The sequence below is a fragment of the Dicentrarchus labrax genome, unplaced genomic scaffold (assembly GCF_905237075.1).
Source record: "Dicentrarchus labrax unplaced genomic scaffold, dlabrax2021, whole genome shotgun sequence".
Classification (NCBI taxonomy): domain Eukaryota; kingdom Metazoa; phylum Chordata; class Actinopteri; family Moronidae; genus Dicentrarchus; species Dicentrarchus labrax.
Window position 1 is genome coordinate 952,958 of NW_026136720.1, and position 18,142 is coordinate 971,099.

Sequence of the window (18,142 nt, forward strand, 5' to 3'; positions counted from 1 at the left end):
TCCTCCTCTCAGAACTCTGAGAAACCCTCTGAGACCACATCCACTCATTGTTACTGTTTGTAATTTACTGAACGTAACTGCTCTGAAATAATCCGAGAATAAAGTTTATTTCTTGCAGTTTATCAGAAAACATTTATTTGTCTTGACACACTTGAAATTATTGGAATTCACTAAAACGTATGAAATAAAATTAATATTAATCATTATTGTTACTGTTATATGAATCAAATAGACAGTACAGAGCTCTGACCTGTATATTAAGCATTGACCTATACCCTGTATCTACAGCACTGACTTCTACCCTATATCTACAGCACTGACCTCTGCCCTGTATCTACAGTACTGACCTCTGTCCTGTATCCAGCCTGGCCTTTGTAACTTGTCATTATCATCAAATGGATTCAATTAAATCTTTATTAGTGTCCCCGAAAGACAATTGGTGTCAAATTATTGGACTTCACTAAAGCTTATGAAATAGAGTTAATATTAATAATCTAATTATTGTTACTATTATATTAATTCAAATAGACCATGCAGACCTCTGACCTGTATCTACAGCACTGACCTATATAAGAATAATTTAATGTTACTATTATATTAAGCAAATAGACTGTACAGACCTCTGACCTGTATCTACAGCCCAGACCTTTATCCTATGTCTGCCATGTCTTCTGTAACCTATTATTATTGTGGAGCTAATGTAATGGTAATATAGTGAGTGGAGGTCAAATGAATGGTTCAAAAACTGCAATTGTGGCTCCAAACAGGAACTATTGGGGAGAGAAGTGTGGACCAGGAGGACTCCTTTTATTGAACCAGTTTCACTGAGGATTCATTTGGTATTTTTGCAAATCGAATGGTTTCTTCTTGGGAATAATTTCATTGTCTTCACAGAAAACTGTAACCGACATGCTTTATTGCAGGTCACTCAGAAATGATAAAACCAAACAATATCATACAGTATAATGTCATTCTGACTCTTATTATTGTTATTATTAATACAGACTTCACTGCTTTGGCAGAATCTGGCTTCAGCTTCTGTTGCCGTTTAAAACAAGTCTACTATCTCAGCTATTTACACACATCACAATGAAAGCTTCCTGCTGGCGGCCATTTGCTTTACAGTTTGTAACAGACAAAAAAAATTACAAAAAGAATTTCATATGTTGACTAAAATTCTATTTAAAATTCGGACCAAAGCAGTCAGTTTGCGAGCAACATGTGTTTTATCTCTACAAATAAATCATAAATAGCTAAATTCCTCTACGTTAAATATCCAAACACTTATTTCTGTGAGTAAACAAATACATCCAGAAGGTCACTAAAGCTGGAGAGAAGACAGCAGCCGTTTTATCTCATATGGCGAAAGCGTCTAGTTCCATCAGCTGCAGGCGGATGAATACGGTCACTGTTGGGTCAAAGCTGCTGTTGTTTCTCTTTCTGTACATTTAACACAGAGGTCAGAGCGCTAATGATAGTCCGTAAAAGACACATTCAACATGCAGTTCGCAGCAGATCTTTGTGGCCTGAAGAGTTTGAATTCACTTTAGTGTCCAGAGCTTCTTTAGTTTGGACTCCAGCAGAGGACAGAGGCGTTTTTAGGCGTCTACAAATCAACTTTATCCAGAACAAACATCATCTCTGCTCAATTTAAACAGTTTAAGGGAAAAACACATTGATAATAATCCGTTTTTATGTGCCTACCACCTCCTGCCCCCTTACAGCAGAGAAGAAGCACTAACTGATATGTTGCTGTATACACCCGGTGTATCGGGGGAAGAGAGAGTAAATAAATGAAACATGGTGGATTTCAGACCGCCGTCTCCTGGTCCTCTCTCTGGATCATCTGGTAATGTTGGCAGTTGTCCAGATGTTCTGCCAGTTCGGGGTCATTGGCTTTCTCAGCGCGCTGTTTGGGAGTCTCACCCTGGAACAGAAATAGAGACAGGATATTGGCATTTATATTTCCCTACATGATGTATCTGATACCAAATCTGGCAGAGCTGCTAAATGCTAAAAACTATTAAACTGATCAGTTCCCCATGAAATCAAATCAGTGAGTGAATGTTTTTATCTCCTCTGTCTTATACGTCTCCTGTCCTCCAGTTTCTGGAGGCAGAAGTCCTGTTTAAGGTGTTTTCAGGTGTTCTTAAAGGTATTTTAGAGTTTCCTGATAATCAATAAAAGTATTTGATGACTCATCCTGCACTTGGGGGCGTTTACTAATGCTGCATCCAATCAAACGCTTTCTCTGTAATAGATCGGCCCTCAGGAACACTACGCTCGTCATTAGAGAGAAAGCGTTTAATTGGATACCATTAAGAATACCTGAAACAGGACTTTCTGTCCCTGTTGGACAGAAACTGAAGGACAGAGGAAATAAACACTGATTCTGACTTCATGGAGACTTTACAGATCTACAGAAGAGAAACTGACTGCTTGTTCAATGAAGATCACAGGTCACTATCGATAGATGGATGCATAGTGTGAGAAATGAAAGTCTCTCGGCTCCACAGCAACATTTTACACACTAACACATGAACTCTTTCTATTTGCTGGTGAGAAGAAGAAGAAGAAGAAAAGAAGAAGAAGAAGAAGAAGAAGAAGAAGAAAAACTCAGATTATGGGCTGTTTCCTGTTACCACTGGCTTCACCATGGCAACGGTGAGCCGCAGCCTTTGTGTGTGTCGGAGCGAGGCCGGGGATCCCGCGGCGCTCCGTTTCTCAATGACACACAACATTAATCACTTTATAGAAGTGGGTCAAATACTGCTGGAGATCCATTTAAAGTGCGGAGGGACAGTTCGGGGCTGGTGGCCGTCACTGCGCCTGAGAACGCTCACAAAGACGCCTCGTACAGCAGGAAGTGTTTGACTCCTCTAAAACATCATGTTTACAGCAGACTGACGGATCCGTTTGGTCTACTGCATTTATAAGCATTAAATTACAGAGAAAATATATATTATAAAAACTCAAAACCAAAAACTCTATTAAATATAATATTCTTGGTAGTCAGCTAGTGTTTTGCTTTGTAGCACTACACTAGATAACTACTCAGCTAACGATGAAGGTGGATTTGCTAGTTAATTAGCTGGTGGTGGTAACTTCAGATCTGTCTTTTCAACATAGATTAGTTTAGCATATAGCATATAACATAAGTTAACTCAACTGTTACTGGAGCACAGAGCAAAAAGGGGCAGGACTTCTATATTTATAAAAAGGCTCCCCCTTTTTCATATGGCAGTAGATTATGTTTGATGCTCTTATATTGTATTCAATGACTGTATCTAGAGTTACCATGGTTGGCTCACATCAGGAGGGAAGAATTGGATTTACTGTTGAGAACTGATGAACAAAGACGGTTAAACTACAGAGAGAAAGTGTGTTAGGTTCTCTGATCTCCCTACAGGTGTAGTGTGAGTTACAGGTGAGTGTAGGTTTACCTGCAGGTCAGTCTTCATGAGCGACGCCCCGGCCTCCACCAGGTAGCGACAGATACTCCTCTGACCGGAGGAGGCGGCTTTGTGGAGCGCCGTCTCGCCTCTGAAACGCACAACATAAATATTAATAAAACCCATAAGTACAGGTTACAATTTGATAAAGTTTGAAATAAATCTGATTAAAAACAGGACTCACGTCTCTCTCTCTGTGATGTCCAGGTGAGGTGTGGGAACTAAATGTAACAGAAACACTTTCATCAATAAACTGAGACACTGACTTTGTTTGAAGATATGAACAATATGTAAAGTATCAGATAATGACATTGACAAACCTATAATACTATATATTAATGATATTTGTGAGGCATCAAAAATATAAAGTTTTTGTTTGCAGACGATACAACTTTGTTCCAACAGAAAAAGAAATTATAGAAAAATCTATTTATTTAAAGGTTACATATAACATATTATTTTTATGTCTTAATAACTTTTTATTGCCAATGAGTGAACGGGGCGTAACTTAAACATGGATGCCCCTGTCTCGCATCGCTCTTGGCTAGTTGAAAGCAACCATTTCTATAGTTAGCTTGTCTTGTGCTGTTACTAGCTAGCTAGCTAACTAACTACCCACACAGTTAACAATTAATGTAGATTAGCTAACTAGACAACTAACTACCCTGCTAATGTGTAAGGTGTCGGCCATTTGTAGACATTAGTGGACTAACCCCTTCATATCTTAAAGAGCTCATAGTACCCTATTACCCCACTAGAACACTACGTTCTCTGAATGCTGGGCTACTTGTGGTTCCTATAGTCTCTAAAAGTAGAACAGGAGCCAGAGCCTTCAGTTACCAAGCTCCTCTCCTGTGGAACCAGCTTCCAGTTGTGGTTCGGGAGGCAGACACCCTCACCACATTCAAGAGTAGGCTTTAGACATTCCTCTTTGATAAAGCTTATAGTTAGGGCTGGATCAGGTGAGTCCTGAACCATCCCTTAGTTATGCTGCTATAGGCCTAGACTATCGGGGGATTTCCCATGGTGCACTGAGCTCCTCTCTTCCTCTCTCTTTCTGCACTCATTCATGTTCCATTAATGCATGTTACTAACTTCACTTCTTCCCCGGAGTTCTTGTGCTTTCTCGTCTCGCAGGTTCTTGGAGCCTCCTGCCATGGTCCTGCTAGATTGCCATTGCCAATACTGTTGTTGCTGTGCACCTGTCTGTCTGTCTGTCTGTCTCTGTCTGTCTGTCTCTCTCTCTCTGTCTCACCCCAACTGGTCGAGACAGACGACCACCCACCTAGAGCCGAAGGATCTGTCCTAGGTTTCTGCCTTTTAACAGGCAGTGTTTCCTTGCCCTTGTCTCCAAGGTCTTGCTCATGGTGGTACTGTTGGGTCTCTGTAATTAATGTTTTAAAGAGTTCGGTCTAGACCTGCTCTATTTGAAAAGTGTCCTGAGATAACTTCTGTTATGAATTGGCGCTATACAAATAAAACTGAATTGAATTGAATTGAATTAACGTTAGCTAGTGTTGCACACGTATTAGCAGGAAATATGAGATTTATTTCTCCGTGCTCCTTTTTCATCACATATTCCAGCCTTTATTAAACCCCACAGACACACATTTCCTCCAGCGAGCATGGAGCGGTGACATGTTTTTGCAGTGTGTTGGAGCAGAAAGTAATCAATCACTCCTAAAGTGATTAATAGGACGTCAGAGCTGTTTGTTAGGGAGCCTGTATGTTCACCTGCTGCTGGGAACTGGTCCACATACAAGAGCTGCATTCACAGGCTGTCTGTCAGAGAGAAACCAACTACAACCTCTTTATACCCTTAATACACAGGTGCATTGTGGGACAGTCTGTCTTTAGTGGACTCTACACGAGAACCAAACTCAGTGTTCAAACACACTCTGTTAACAGTTTCAATGATAGTTTTAGAATTTGGCCAACTTCCTCCTTTCCTGTACTCAGATATGCTATGCTAGGCTAATCTATGTTGGAAAGACAACCACATTTTGAAAATGGTTCAAAGATAAGAAATATAAATATAGTCACATCTTAAGTTAGCTAATAGTAGCAAAATGCTAGTTAACAAACTAGCTATTCTACATGAATCATTAGCTGGGTATTTAGTTGGTGAGTTAGCTAATCTACTTTAATTAATGGTATTTTGCTACAGCGCAAAACACCAGCTAACTAGCTAATTAATCTAAATCAACTGTTGACTAGTAATGTAGTTAGCAAGTGTTTAATTTAAGATGTGACTGAGGCTTACTCAACTGTGATTGGAGCACAGAGCAGAAGGGGGGGTTTAGGAAGGGTTGCTTTAAATAATCTGTTTAATCACAGTGTCTATAAAAAGTCTCATTTTGGAAGGTTTCATGTTTTATTCTTTTAAATTAGATTTTTTGACATTTAAGGGTCTTTTTGGTCAAAAAAATCTGCTTTAATACTATTTTGAGTCAATGTTGTAAAACTTCCTGGTTCCTGGACAACATCACATCAGCTCAGTCCTGGTCCTCCATTGGCTCCCTGTTTGTTTTAGAACTGATTGATGTGATTGATTAGATTGATTTACTGATCACTTTTAAAGCATGTCTGGGTCTGGCTCCAAGCTACAGAGCAGACATTTTTATTTTTATATATTTAATTACATTTTAATGTAATGTCTTTATTTCTCTCTGGCTGTTGTTGTATCTAATCAGTGTCCTGTCTGTTAACAGTGCTGTTAAAGCTGCTATTTAAATAAAGTTTTTATTATAATTACTTTCCAGTCTGACCTGGTTGTTTCACATTCAGCTGTGCTGGCGCCCTCCAGTGGTGAGATTATAGAAGACACAGTGGTTCACAACAATCTGCAGTTGTTATAGTTTTATATTTTTCATTAGTTGTTCATCTTCAGTTTAGTTTTTATTGTTTAAAAATGTTTAGTTTTAGTTGAGTATTTATTATAATATGGAGGTTATTAGTCACAGTGGGTTGGATTATAACACAATGAACAGATGCACCAAAGGCAAAGATATTTCTTCTATATTTCTGTTTTATTTCAGCACATATTAATATTTCAGTTAGTTTTTAAGTCTAGTTTATTTTCCCTCATTGTTTTAGTTGTAGTTCACTTTATTAACCCTGCAGTTCAGGCTGTATAAATGTGACCTGAACCAGACTTCACTGTGATTTTGTCATATTTTGTCACCAGAATCATTTCAAACTAATCAGAAAATAATCTCATACAAACATTAAAACGGATCAATGAGTCTCTGTTTCTGTTCTGTAGCAGGGGCGGATCTAGAGTTTGGTGTCTACTGTAACACATTTATTTCTTTAAAATGAACAGATGTGATGATGTGGCCGGTGTTTGCAGACAGTGTGTGTGAGGAAACTTTCACTGCGTCTCTGCTGTGTGTGTGTGTGTGTGTGTGTGTGTGTGTGTGTGTGTGTGTGTGTTTCTGTCTGAAGAGTCTGACCATTGTCGATGAGGTACTTGAGGATCTCTTTACTGCCGGCCTCCACAGCGTGATGCAGCAGCGTGCAGCCGGCTGCGTCCTGCAGCAGGAGGTCCGCCCCCTGCTGGTGGAGCTCCGTCAGCTGCAGACAGACAGGTTCACGTCAGACGTCAGTTTCAGCTCCAGGGTTTTAAATAAAGACAGAATAAAAACAGAATCTGCAGTAGTTCACAGACTCACCCTGTTCAGGTCTTCAGTCTTAATGCAGTTGATCAACTCTGCATCTGAAAAACAGGAAAAAAAACTCAAAACTGACAGAAAACAGAAGAAACAACAGTTCACACACTGGGTTGACTGATCCTGAGCTGTCAATCAAAGAGGAGGAAGGAAGAGGAGCTTCTACTTTTACTCTCCACATTTTTACACAAAGATCTTTAGACTCTATATACAGGGCAGCCTGGTGTTATCACGTGTTACTGACATTGATGGTCGCACAACCCCAGCACACTGTTACTCTAATGAGCTGTCTGTATGTAGTCTGTCATTTATCTGAGAGGACAGACTGACACTGACTGGTTTTTGTTTCCAGTGAGATATTGTTGACTTTATATACTTTATAGTGACTTTACTGCTCTATGAATAATATCTAGTTAATATATTTAATATAGAAATAAATTGTAGTCCAGTTCAGGACATTTAGTTTGTCTGAGTGTGATAATGTGAGAAACTACAACCTGGGTGGGTTTTAGAATAAATAGTGTTGGATAATAGTCTGAAAGTGTGTTAAAATGCATTTTTTAGTCAAATAACATCAAAACTTTTTGGGGGATGACCTCCGACCCCCCCATCATAAGCACACAACACCTCAAGTATATAAATAAAAGGAGACTTGAACCTGATTGAAGCTACAGTTAGCTTAGCACAGAGACAGCCGATAGAAATGAGAGTACATTTCAGAGCAAGTACTTCTACTTTTACTGGAGTATTTCTTTACACAAATATCAGAACTTTTAAAAACAGGCTCGTTACTTTAGTGTCACGTTAGGAATTGTTAAAATGTGATATTTCTTAAAGGGAGTTTGGTGCAGGAAGCTTTTAGTTGGATTCAATCTGCTAATAAGGATCATTGTTAACATTTAGTCTCCACTACAGAAACACTAGCCAACTGCTAAAGGCTGATCAGGTTGAATAATGCTTTAATAATGGGAGTATTGATTACTGATCAGGCTGAGCAGGATCATTATCAGCTAATTGTACTCAGTTTCTAACAGCAGTGTAAATGGTTGACCTTTGTGTCCCGGTTTTTAAACAATTTAAACAATGTTATTAATCATACTTTTATTAATTAACCTTCACTGATTAGTGTCGGACTGTAGCAATCAGTATTATTCAACAGTAAGAACAGGAGGAACTTTTACCTTTTTCAGGGTCGTGTGAGGTAGCACTGGAAGGACTGTTAGAGAGAAAAAAAACATTAAAGATGAACACGAAGCATTAAAACACACACACACACACACACACAAGGATGGAGTCGTACCTAATGATGGGTCTGAAATCAGGGAGCGTCGTATTGGAGCGATGGACATTGAGAATCTTTGCCCCCCTCCTTCAGACACACAGAGACAGCGAGGACAACATGGACAGGTTGAGTGGCAGCACCAGCACATGGTACCATCAGTATGACAGTAATACTCATGTACTCATGTACAGTATGTACAGTATGTGGTACCAAGTATTTCAAAGCTGACAGTCAGAAAACCAGAGCACAAACAGACACACATATATACAGTATGCACTTATATACTATACACATACTGTAAGTACATACTCTAGATATAAGTATGTACTCTATATATAAGTACTCATATATGTGTACACAAGATGACAGGACAAACAGAAACTTCAAATTAAGTTCCTGTTTGAGTTAAAGTATTGTACCTAACTAGGGGTACTTTACTCAAGTCTTTCCAATTTATGTTCTACTGCACCTTATCTCAGAGGGATATACTGTACTTTTTATTTCACTACATTTATCTGACAGCTAAATGGACAATATCAGAGTGGGTTTGGGGGTTGTTGTTCAAAATACAAAATGACTGTTTAAACCAGAAGTGGACAGTTCAGCTCCCAGTGGGCTGATTTTTAAATTTTTAGTCAGTTTGAGGTTGACTTGTATCTACAGTACTGACCTCTGCCCTGTTTCTACAGCACTGACCTCTGCACTGTATCTGTCCTGACCTCTGAAACTTAGGTATTATTGTCAAACAGGCTCAATCAAATCTTTATTCAACTTGAATTTAAATCACAGTTTATGTGTTTGTGTTAATAATGAGTTGTATAAATAAAGCAATTTTAGATGTTTGCTACTGTAATTTTTTTAATATCACTTTTAAAAACTGTAAATGTTTTATTTATGATTGCTGACTTTTGCAGTAATTGTTTTTTCTCTTACTGTTTATCATTCTGCAGCTAATTCCTTGTATGTGAAAACTTTATTGGCCATAAATCTGAAGGTCCTCAGTGTGTGTGTGTGTGTGCTACCTGCAGAGGGCAGACTTAGAGGAACTCTGGGATAAAGCATCAGCAACCGAACTGTCGCTGGAAATCCTCTTCCTCTGGAAGTCTCTCACCCTAAAATAATAACAACAATAATATTTATTCAAATAGGCGCTTTAGAATCTACATAAAAACTGCATTCCACAAAAACAAAACACAATTAATGAAATTAAGTTTTAAAAGAACATTTCAACCAAATAAAACAAGAAAAGTAGCATCGATGAAAGCTATTACTTTTACTGCTACAATTATCAATATTATTATCAGTTATATATCTTCCTCAACCCAATTGATAAATTCATTGATTATGAATTAATTTATTAAATTATTGCTTTCATTGTTTCCAGTCAGCTCTACCTCAGTTTCAGAGGGGGAAATTATTACTTTTTAATTTAATTTTACTAGAAAAACAAGAAAACATTTAAGGAAATAAAAGACAGTTCAAGAAAATTAGAACTGAAGTAAAATCAGAGGAAAGCTTCTCCCAGATCGACAGTTTGCAGACAGACATTTTCTGACAGTGAACTCAGTGAACGAGGACGCAGCAGTCGCCCAGTCTGTGACCCAGAAAACAAAAACCCACAAACGGGGACAAGACCAGCAGCTCCATGGAAACAGCATCTGATCTCAGCCCAGCTGATCTCAGACCAGCTGCCACCTTCATCCTCATCCTCATTCATTCAGACTGAATCACACCATCAGCCGCTGCAGGACCTCCCTCATCCAGCAGGAGGCGCTCAGCCCACACTGAACAAATGACACTGAGGTTCCCAACACATACTGGTTTATTGGTTTACTGGCTAAAGAAATAAACCCGAACATTTAAGAAATAGGTAATTCATTAATTAAAAATAAGTTAAAAGTTTATTTTCCCTGTGAGTCTGTTTCCAGCTGGTATCAGCCTGCGTATTGGTGATCTGATCAGCTCTAAATACAGTGTGAACGACCACAGACACACATTGCGATCAGAACTCAAACCACTTCCCAAGGTGGTCTGGGACTCATTAGACCACATATGTTTGATAGTGTGGACTCTAATGAGTCCTGGTTCCGATTGAAGGACCACCTGACGTCCCGTAAGAACACAGAAACTGTCTAATTGAATCATATTTGAGTTCTTCTACCTGCAGAGATCAGCAGCACTTTGTGAACACACAAGTCTGTTTTACTAGTAACCACAATATCACCAGACTCCTTCCAAAAATCACACAATTTTAGAGTTACTGATTGAGGAGAAACTTTATGAACTTTGTGAAACTTTATCTACCACAGATTGTTCATTATTGGTCCTTCGTGTAAATTCAGCAAATGTTATTTCTTACTTAGGTACTTCCAGTATGTTGGCTGGTCACCGGTCCAACCTCCTCTACTGCTGTCCACAGTGAGGGACTGTTGGACTGACAGACTGTGATCTAATAAACTCTAATTTTGATTGACTGAACATAAACCAGGTCCGGTCCTCGCTCTCACCTCGGTGTGGTTGAGGAGGTTGGGGAGGACGCGGAGCAGGGGAAGGCGAACTGTCTCTGCTGGTCCTGGTGCTCCTCGGAGTCCACCAGGTCAGGCATACCGGGGGAGGTGCCCACCGTCTCCTTAGAGACCAGCTCCGGGTCCAGGATGTACAGCTCCTCCTGAGAGATCTCCGTCACATAGTTCAGGTGCTCCTGGAAGAGACACAGCGAGCATTATTATTATTATTATTATTATTATTATTATTATTTTACCAAAACTACTTAAATAACTCAAACTACAGATTTCTTCCTATAAAGAGAAACCAGAAGGAAAATCCTGCCTGTGTACAGTTAATATTAATCAGCATCAGTTCATCACTGCTTATATTAAAAAATAAATAAAGTTCCATTCAGTCTTTTATACACAGGGGTTTCACAGTTTCACACCTGAGCTCGGTCGATCCGGTAGAAACGGTCTGCGGTTGTACCTGAAAGACAAAGAGCAGGGTTCAGGGTGTCAGTGTGAGCCGGACTCGGAGGTGGTGGTCTATGTGCTGGTGTGGACTTACAGTCGAGGAAACACCACTTCAGGGACAACTTCTGAGAATACAGACACTCTCCCTTCATCTCCTCACAGTCCTGGACGGGCACAGAGAACCAGGCAGCATCAGAAACCAGAGCAATGGACATATTCTGAAGACTTGGCGAACTCAAACTAACCTGGTCCAGGTGGTCGTGCAGACGCTCGATGAGCAGGCGGCAGGTCTCCAGGTCGCTGTCTCCGGGGACGGTGATGACTCCCAGCGGTGTCGCTGCAGACATGGACGATACGTTTCCAATGTTACACAGCGAAGTTACAGATTTAATCCACAAATTTAGAAAGAAACTGCAGAAATTGCAGATTTTGAAATGGAGTTTGGTCTGTAGAGATTTAATGATGACTCAGGGACGCTCTCAGGTAGCAGATGTCTTGCATTTCTGTATCTTCATCATCATGTTTAAAGTCAGGCTATTACTGATGTGTGATTCATGTATGAGGGTGATTCATCTCTAACTCACTAAAGACACATGCATCTATTCTGCATGCTACAGCACTGAAGCATTGCAGCACAGTGGTTCTATTCATCGCCTTTACTCATAGCTCTGTTTGTAGTCAGCAAACTGTGAGTAAATCAGTCAGTCCCCCCCCTTGTAAGAAAAAGTGAGTGTTCCCCCAGAAGCTGTGGTTATAGTTCGTACACTGGCGGAGATAGAAACATGGCGACCCCAGGGTGTTAACCCCTCACTGACTCACAGGCCGCCTTCAGCTGGTCCTTGTCGTAGTGCAGAGCCTCGTACGACGCCATGCTAATCCGGTTCACTGTGATCTGCAGCTTCTCGGGGACGGGCTGCTGACTGCACACACAAACACACACAATGTTTGTTCCTGTATGTAAAAAACCTGCTAAATGCTGCGATTGTCAGGGGTTTTTACTCGTTGAGATGGGGCATGGAGATCCTCCTCTTGGCCTTCTGCACCATGTTGGCCTGGTTTCTTAGGTTGATGTGAATGACGGACGGCGCCAGCTTGCAGGGCTCGCCGTCAACCTGCATGGGGATGGACTTGTAGGTGGTGAGCGTCACTTCTTTACACTGATGGAGCCGCTCACCGTGACCGCCCACCTGCAGCGTGGCCTGTACACAGACAGGAGTCACATACAGCTAACTTTATCTTCTTCATTTTCTGCTAGAAATGAATTTTTATTTATTTGTTCAGATTTGAAATACTGCAATATTCTCAATAACCCTGCTAATAAATATATGTCACATGTAAATATAGACACAACTTTACATTACTGCAAAATGTGTTCTATATTTACATAACTTGGTCAATCATGATAGTTTTAAAAAATCTCTAACAAAAGAAGAATCTATTTAACACTTCTAATAATGATAATAATAATAATAATAATCATTTCATTACATTAAATTATATAACAGTAAGTGTACCTGAATATTTGGTGCGTATCCTGAGAGGGAAGATACAGTTACTATTTGAGTTAAGTATATCCATAGTTTGTGGTTAAGATAGTTACTATATGGGGCTTTTATACTGAAAGAACAGCCTTGTCCTCAGTTTCCAGTTAAGATAAATTTACTTTCTGGGGATTTTATTTTGAAAAAATAGGTGCATCCCTTGCCTCTTGTTAACAAATCATTGGGGCTTTATTTTGAAAAGGAAGGCTCATACTGACTTTAAGACACACGTTTTTATTGTACTAACTTATAATATTTAGTGTACATTATACGTATTTTATACCAGGTACAGTGTATATGTAACTGGTAGAACTAAACATATTTACTTCAGTCTGTCGTTTTTCACCATTTGTTTCTATGCAGATGACAATAAAACTTATACTGAAGTATTCTGAGCTCTGTATGGTTCATGTGGTCTGATGTGGTCTGGTGTGGTCTGGTTCGGTACAGCTGAGGGCTCACCAGAGACGTCATTGTGAAGCCGATGACCTCGATGCAGCCGTCGTCGTGACGCTGCGGTTCAAAGTCCTGATGTTCACTGGGATGCCCCCAGGGCATGGTGCCAGCACAGTACCTGCAGCACACTCACTGTTACTGGTACTGTACTGGTTATACTGGAGGACAATTTGTCTTTTACAGGACCTAAATGACAAAGATGTTTTACTTCCTGGCTCAGCGTACCTGGGGATGTTGAGGAAGAGCAGACACTGTAACTTCATCTCCTGGACTTTGGCCGTCAGGTCTGTACCGTCACACTGAGGAGGGAAGAAACAGGCTCAGGTTTCATACACAGACTGTACACAAAGCAGAGAGGAAGCATCAGGGCTGAGGGTTGTAATATTCTTATGTTTCGTATCATAGACCACTGATAAAGCGTAGGGAATAAAGCTGTGCAAGCTGTTTTATTTTAATGGATATTAATTACTCAGAAAGTCATAAAAGGCACTTTATGGAGTCATCATTATTATTAAAAAGGGAGCTCAGGGTGACAGTTTGTTCCTGGAACTCGTGTCTTCCTCTTTTATAGAAAGTTTCTTTTTTCTTCAACCAATATTTTATTGAAGAAAAAGCATTAACATGTACATAGTGGACAAATAGCAGCATGCAGAGAATCTTGAATTTTAACAATGCTTCTTCCCAGTTCAGAACGACCCACATGTTTACTCCCATAACAAAACTAAAAACCTGTTTTCCGTTTTATGTTTTGAGGATTTGTTACCTGTTCCCAGCAGACTACTTACAATAACTTGTGTCATGAGGAAAAAAATGTATCACAAAATTGAGATATTAGATTTCCATACAAGTATTTTAATTCCCCATTTCCATTATAAATGTATTAATAATAGTCGGGAAACAACTCGTTTTCCCATTTTGGGCCACAAAGTACACTGACCAATCATACAGGCTCAGTGGTATACGACCAGTTCTCTCTATCAGACAATACACAAAGTTCAGGTATTGGAAGATCTCTAATTATAACATTATATATATATATATTTAACACTACCCAGAATCAGTATCAGATTACATTTGCTGTCATTTAGGAGAGATGCGTCTGGAGACATTTTCTGTTCATCAGCATTGTGAGTGCAGACATTATCTCAAAATGTCAGATAATCGTCCATCGTCTCTGTACTCACCACCACTTTGATGTGCTTGGCGAGGTCTTTTGAACTCCCGCTCAGGAAATCTGAGAAGGCTGTCTGAAACACACACACACACACACACACACACACACACACACACACACACAGATACATTACAAAAGTTTTAACGTGTAAACGCAGTAAACAGAGGAGACCAGAGAGGACACTTACCCCTGCATAGAACATCTTATTCCTGAAGCGGCTGTTAAACTTCTCCGGGTTCGCCTCTGAAACACAAAACATTCAACCCGTTCAGCACATAAAGGAATAAAAATACAGAATAATAACCAACTTATTACATAAAACAAAGGAAGAAGATGATAAACTGTGGTTTCCACCCATCATTTGTAGTCATTACATGAATTAGATTAGATACATTTTCATTGATCCCTGTTGGGTAATCAGGTCAGTGAGCAGCAGAGGAGAGGATGTAGATAAGAATAGAACAAATGCAGTACGAGCACCAAAGATAACACAAAGTAATTACAACAGAACATACTGAGGATAATTATTAAAGATTAACCGGTGTCTGTTGGAAATGTACAGATTAGTGGACATTTAGCAGTTTCTGGTCTGAACAATAAAGCATGATAACGTTGCTTTTTAGCACACATTAATCTGTGAAATATTTGGTAATCTAGGCTAGCTGGAGAACTACTGTAGCAAACTGCTAACATGCTAGCAAGCTGTGCACACTATCAGGAACCAGGTCTAACGTGTTGGTGTGTGAGTGGACTGACCTCTGGATTCATGGAAGCCCAGCGTGACGTGAGCATCGAAGCCCAGACTGAAGTAGTTGTTGAAGACATCAATAGGAAGCTGAGAAACAGCAGAGCTCGTCAGACAACAGAGAAACACTGAAAACAGCCTCTACAGGTCACAGCGAGGATAACGGACTGACCTTGTCTGTCTGATGTTCGTCCTGGTCCTCCGGTCGGGCCTCAGGGTTCGCCTCCACGTTCAAGTTCCACCGATCCAGCTGGACGATGTTTCCATCCTCGACGTGCGAGAGGATCTTTGTTATCGGTTCATCAGTGTAACCCTGAGAGAAAGAGGAGGCCAACGTGGGTTCATATCTGTACTGTCTTATACAAAGCAACAGCACTGCTTTAGTTTACTTATTCGGGTTAAACTAAAGGTCTATCTCTGTAGGGATCCTTTCCATATCCACCATAGTTTCTCCTTTGCACTTACAAAGGGAGGATGAAGCAAGGGAGTTGCAATCAACAACTATGTCGCTTGATGCCACTAAATCCGACACCCTGGTCCTTAAAGTAAAGTAGAACTCACCCCTCCCCAGTTGAGAGTCCTTGCCAGGTCGTTGCCCGTCCCCAGAGGAAGGATGGCCACGGGGGGCTGAGGACGGAGCTTCAGCTGGTCCAACACTGACAAGATCCAGCCCACCTGAACACACACAATTGGAGACATGCTTAAGTCTCACAGCTGTATTCAGCATCTTTAACTACATCTTTACCTTTAGCTACCTCTTACTGTTATAAATGATTTGTTCTTATTTTTCTCTGTTAAAAGTGTTCGTGCTGCACGGAACATAAGACCCAAAGTCTCCACAATGATTAAAGTCGGTGTAACTTATTACAACAAATCAAAATTTTTAGACATTTCAGATTCCAAACGTCAAGAAATTTAAATTAATCACCCGCAAGTTCACTAAATTCTAGAGAAGTTTACCTCACTACAACCTTTGGTCCCTCCACAAGTCTTTATTTAAATGCTACAAAAATCTGCGGACTCAAAGGTTCAGTGTTTGACTCTCCAGGTGGCCAATGTGATAATTCATGCATGTGTACGCTTTTAAGTGCTTCTTCTTGCTTGGATCCAGATTCAATGAATCCATTCATATTTGAGGTTATATTTGTTATGATTATTATTACTTTAGAGAGAATATAAATGTTATCACACATGTTGTGTTACTTCAGACTGGCGGAGTCAGTTAAACAAGTGTTTGAGGTTGTGAGCACAGTATGTGGTGAAGTGGACTCACTGTCCCGTCTCCCCCACAGGCCAGGATCCTCAGGTTGGGCACTTTGGCATACAGCTCCAACCTGCAGGGAACACAAAGCAAAATGTGAAAGGTTCTAGACTCAGACAGAAACTCTGCTCCAAACCTACAGGACTGAAGAGACTAGAATGTGTGAAGAGGTCTGTGGATTACAGCATGAACTAGGGAGCCTTAATGGGGAAAGTAACCCTGATTGTTTGAGATATATTTGAGGTGAATTTAATATGTATAACATTCAAATTTAATAATTTGAAATAAATTAATGAGCCAAAATGGTTTTGGGTAAATTGAAGTTAAATTTCCCATCATCTTACCCCTCTTTGGGTCCGCCCTTCGTCAGGTCAAACACCTGCCGAGGGTTCAGATACCACATGAAAGACTGGATGATCTTGGCTCCCTGAAAGTTAAAATAAAACAACAGAAGATCTGAGGTGGCAGTAAAGTACAGTTCAATAAACAAACTCAGCTCACACTCACACTGTGGGGACCGGTTTCCTTTATGGGGACATTACCTGGTTTCCGCCACTCTTTGGGTTCACAAACACCAGCAGAGGCTTCATGAGCTGAGAGGGGAGAGGCTTCACCAGGAAGGGCTTCCAGCGGCCATCTTGGAGCTGAGTAGAAACATCCAGGACACATTCACAAGTGTGGCAACCTCATAACCTCATCACATTACATTATCCTAACTCATTAACCTCAATAAAACAGATAATCTAAATATACGACAGCCACAGACTCAAGGTGACTACAGCAGACTGCTTTAGATTCATAAAACATCCTGCTGTGTCACTTCCTCACCTCAGCTCCCTTCTTGCTTGACTTGTTGCATTTCAGCGACGTCCTTTTCTTCTTTTTACTGGACTTTAAAGACGTCTGCAGAAAGGAAGACAAACGACATCCGTGGCTGTATCTGTGTCACGGCCATTTTACCGTGCGAGGACCCAAACCCAGTCACACACTGAACGCCTGGAATTAAATCATTTTTAGAACAAGGCCACTTTGGCCACTGATAAATACAAATTTATTGGGGCATTAGGGACAAAATGTAGGACACTGAGGCCAAAACTACTGAACTGTATATATAGTACATAAAACATGATCTCAACAGTAATACAGCAGTAATTTTAACCCATAAACATCAGATATAATAATAATAATACATTTTATTTATAAAGCGCTTTTCTGAATACTCAAAGACACTGTACAATATAAGAAGAATACAAGAACATCAATCAGTAAAACACTATAAAACAGTACATTTCATACGTTAAAAACACATTAGACTGAGCTAGATTAATATATATTAATATTAAAACACTGAGGGGAACATTTTACTGCACGCTGACTTCTTTCAGTAAATGTTATTATAAAACTTTTACCTCAGTGAGGTTTATATCGCAGTATTTGGTTGTTATTAGTACTTTAATGAATGGACCTGAATACCTCACTGTACCTGTGTGTTACCGTCCTTCCCACTGCAGTGAAGAGTCCAAGAAGACGCTGAAGTAACGTTACACAAACAGCAAACACATACAGTAAGTATGAAACTGCAACCTGAGCTTATTAC

The 18,142-nt window shown here is 40.0% G+C and overlaps 1 protein-coding gene across 6 annotated transcripts in view; it reads right to left on the reverse strand.

Annotated features, from left to right (window-relative positions):
* Positions 1-899: 899 nt before the first annotated feature.
* The window catches only part of dgkzb (diacylglycerol kinase, zeta b), a 52,190-nt gene continuing 34,947 nt past the window's right edge, over positions 900-18,142 (reverse strand). For 4 of the 6 annotated variants that reach the window (XM_051380802.1, XM_051380797.1, XM_051380799.1 and 1 more), the window contains 24 exons: positions 17,374-17,448; positions 17,088-17,189; positions 16,890-16,972; positions 16,558-16,618; positions 15,846-15,959; positions 15,457-15,597; positions 15,296-15,374; positions 14,727-14,782; positions 14,550-14,612; positions 13,591-13,664; positions 13,372-13,483; positions 12,368-12,567; positions 12,188-12,288; positions 11,463-11,705; positions 11,341-11,381; positions 10,913-11,106; positions 9,428-9,517; positions 8,424-8,492; positions 8,305-8,339; positions 7,127-7,170; positions 6,908-7,028; positions 3,637-3,673; positions 3,444-3,543; positions 900-1,927 (listed from right to left, as the gene is read on the reverse strand). In XM_051380802.1, coding sequence (XP_051236762.1) covers positions 1,811-1,927; positions 3,444-3,543; positions 3,637-3,673; positions 6,908-7,028; positions 7,127-7,170; positions 8,305-8,339; positions 8,424-8,492; positions 9,428-9,517; positions 10,913-11,106; positions 11,341-11,381; positions 11,463-11,705; positions 12,188-12,288; positions 12,368-12,567; positions 13,372-13,483; positions 13,591-13,664; positions 14,550-14,612; positions 14,727-14,782; positions 15,296-15,374; positions 15,457-15,597; positions 15,846-15,959; positions 16,558-16,618; positions 16,890-16,972; positions 17,088-17,189; positions 17,374-17,448 — 2,352 coding nt within the window. In that variant the 3' untranslated portion in view covers positions 900-1,810. The remainder of the gene's footprint in view (positions 1,928-3,443; positions 3,544-3,636; positions 3,674-6,907; positions 7,029-7,126; positions 7,171-8,304; positions 8,340-8,423; positions 8,493-9,427; positions 9,518-10,912; positions 11,107-11,340; positions 11,382-11,462; positions 11,706-12,187; positions 12,289-12,367; positions 12,568-13,371; positions 13,484-13,590; positions 13,665-14,549; positions 14,613-14,726; positions 14,783-15,295; positions 15,375-15,456; positions 15,598-15,845; positions 15,960-16,557; positions 16,619-16,889; positions 16,973-17,087; positions 17,190-17,373; positions 17,449-18,142) is intronic. The other 2 variants (XM_051380801.1, XM_051380800.1) reach the window with 2 other exon arrangements.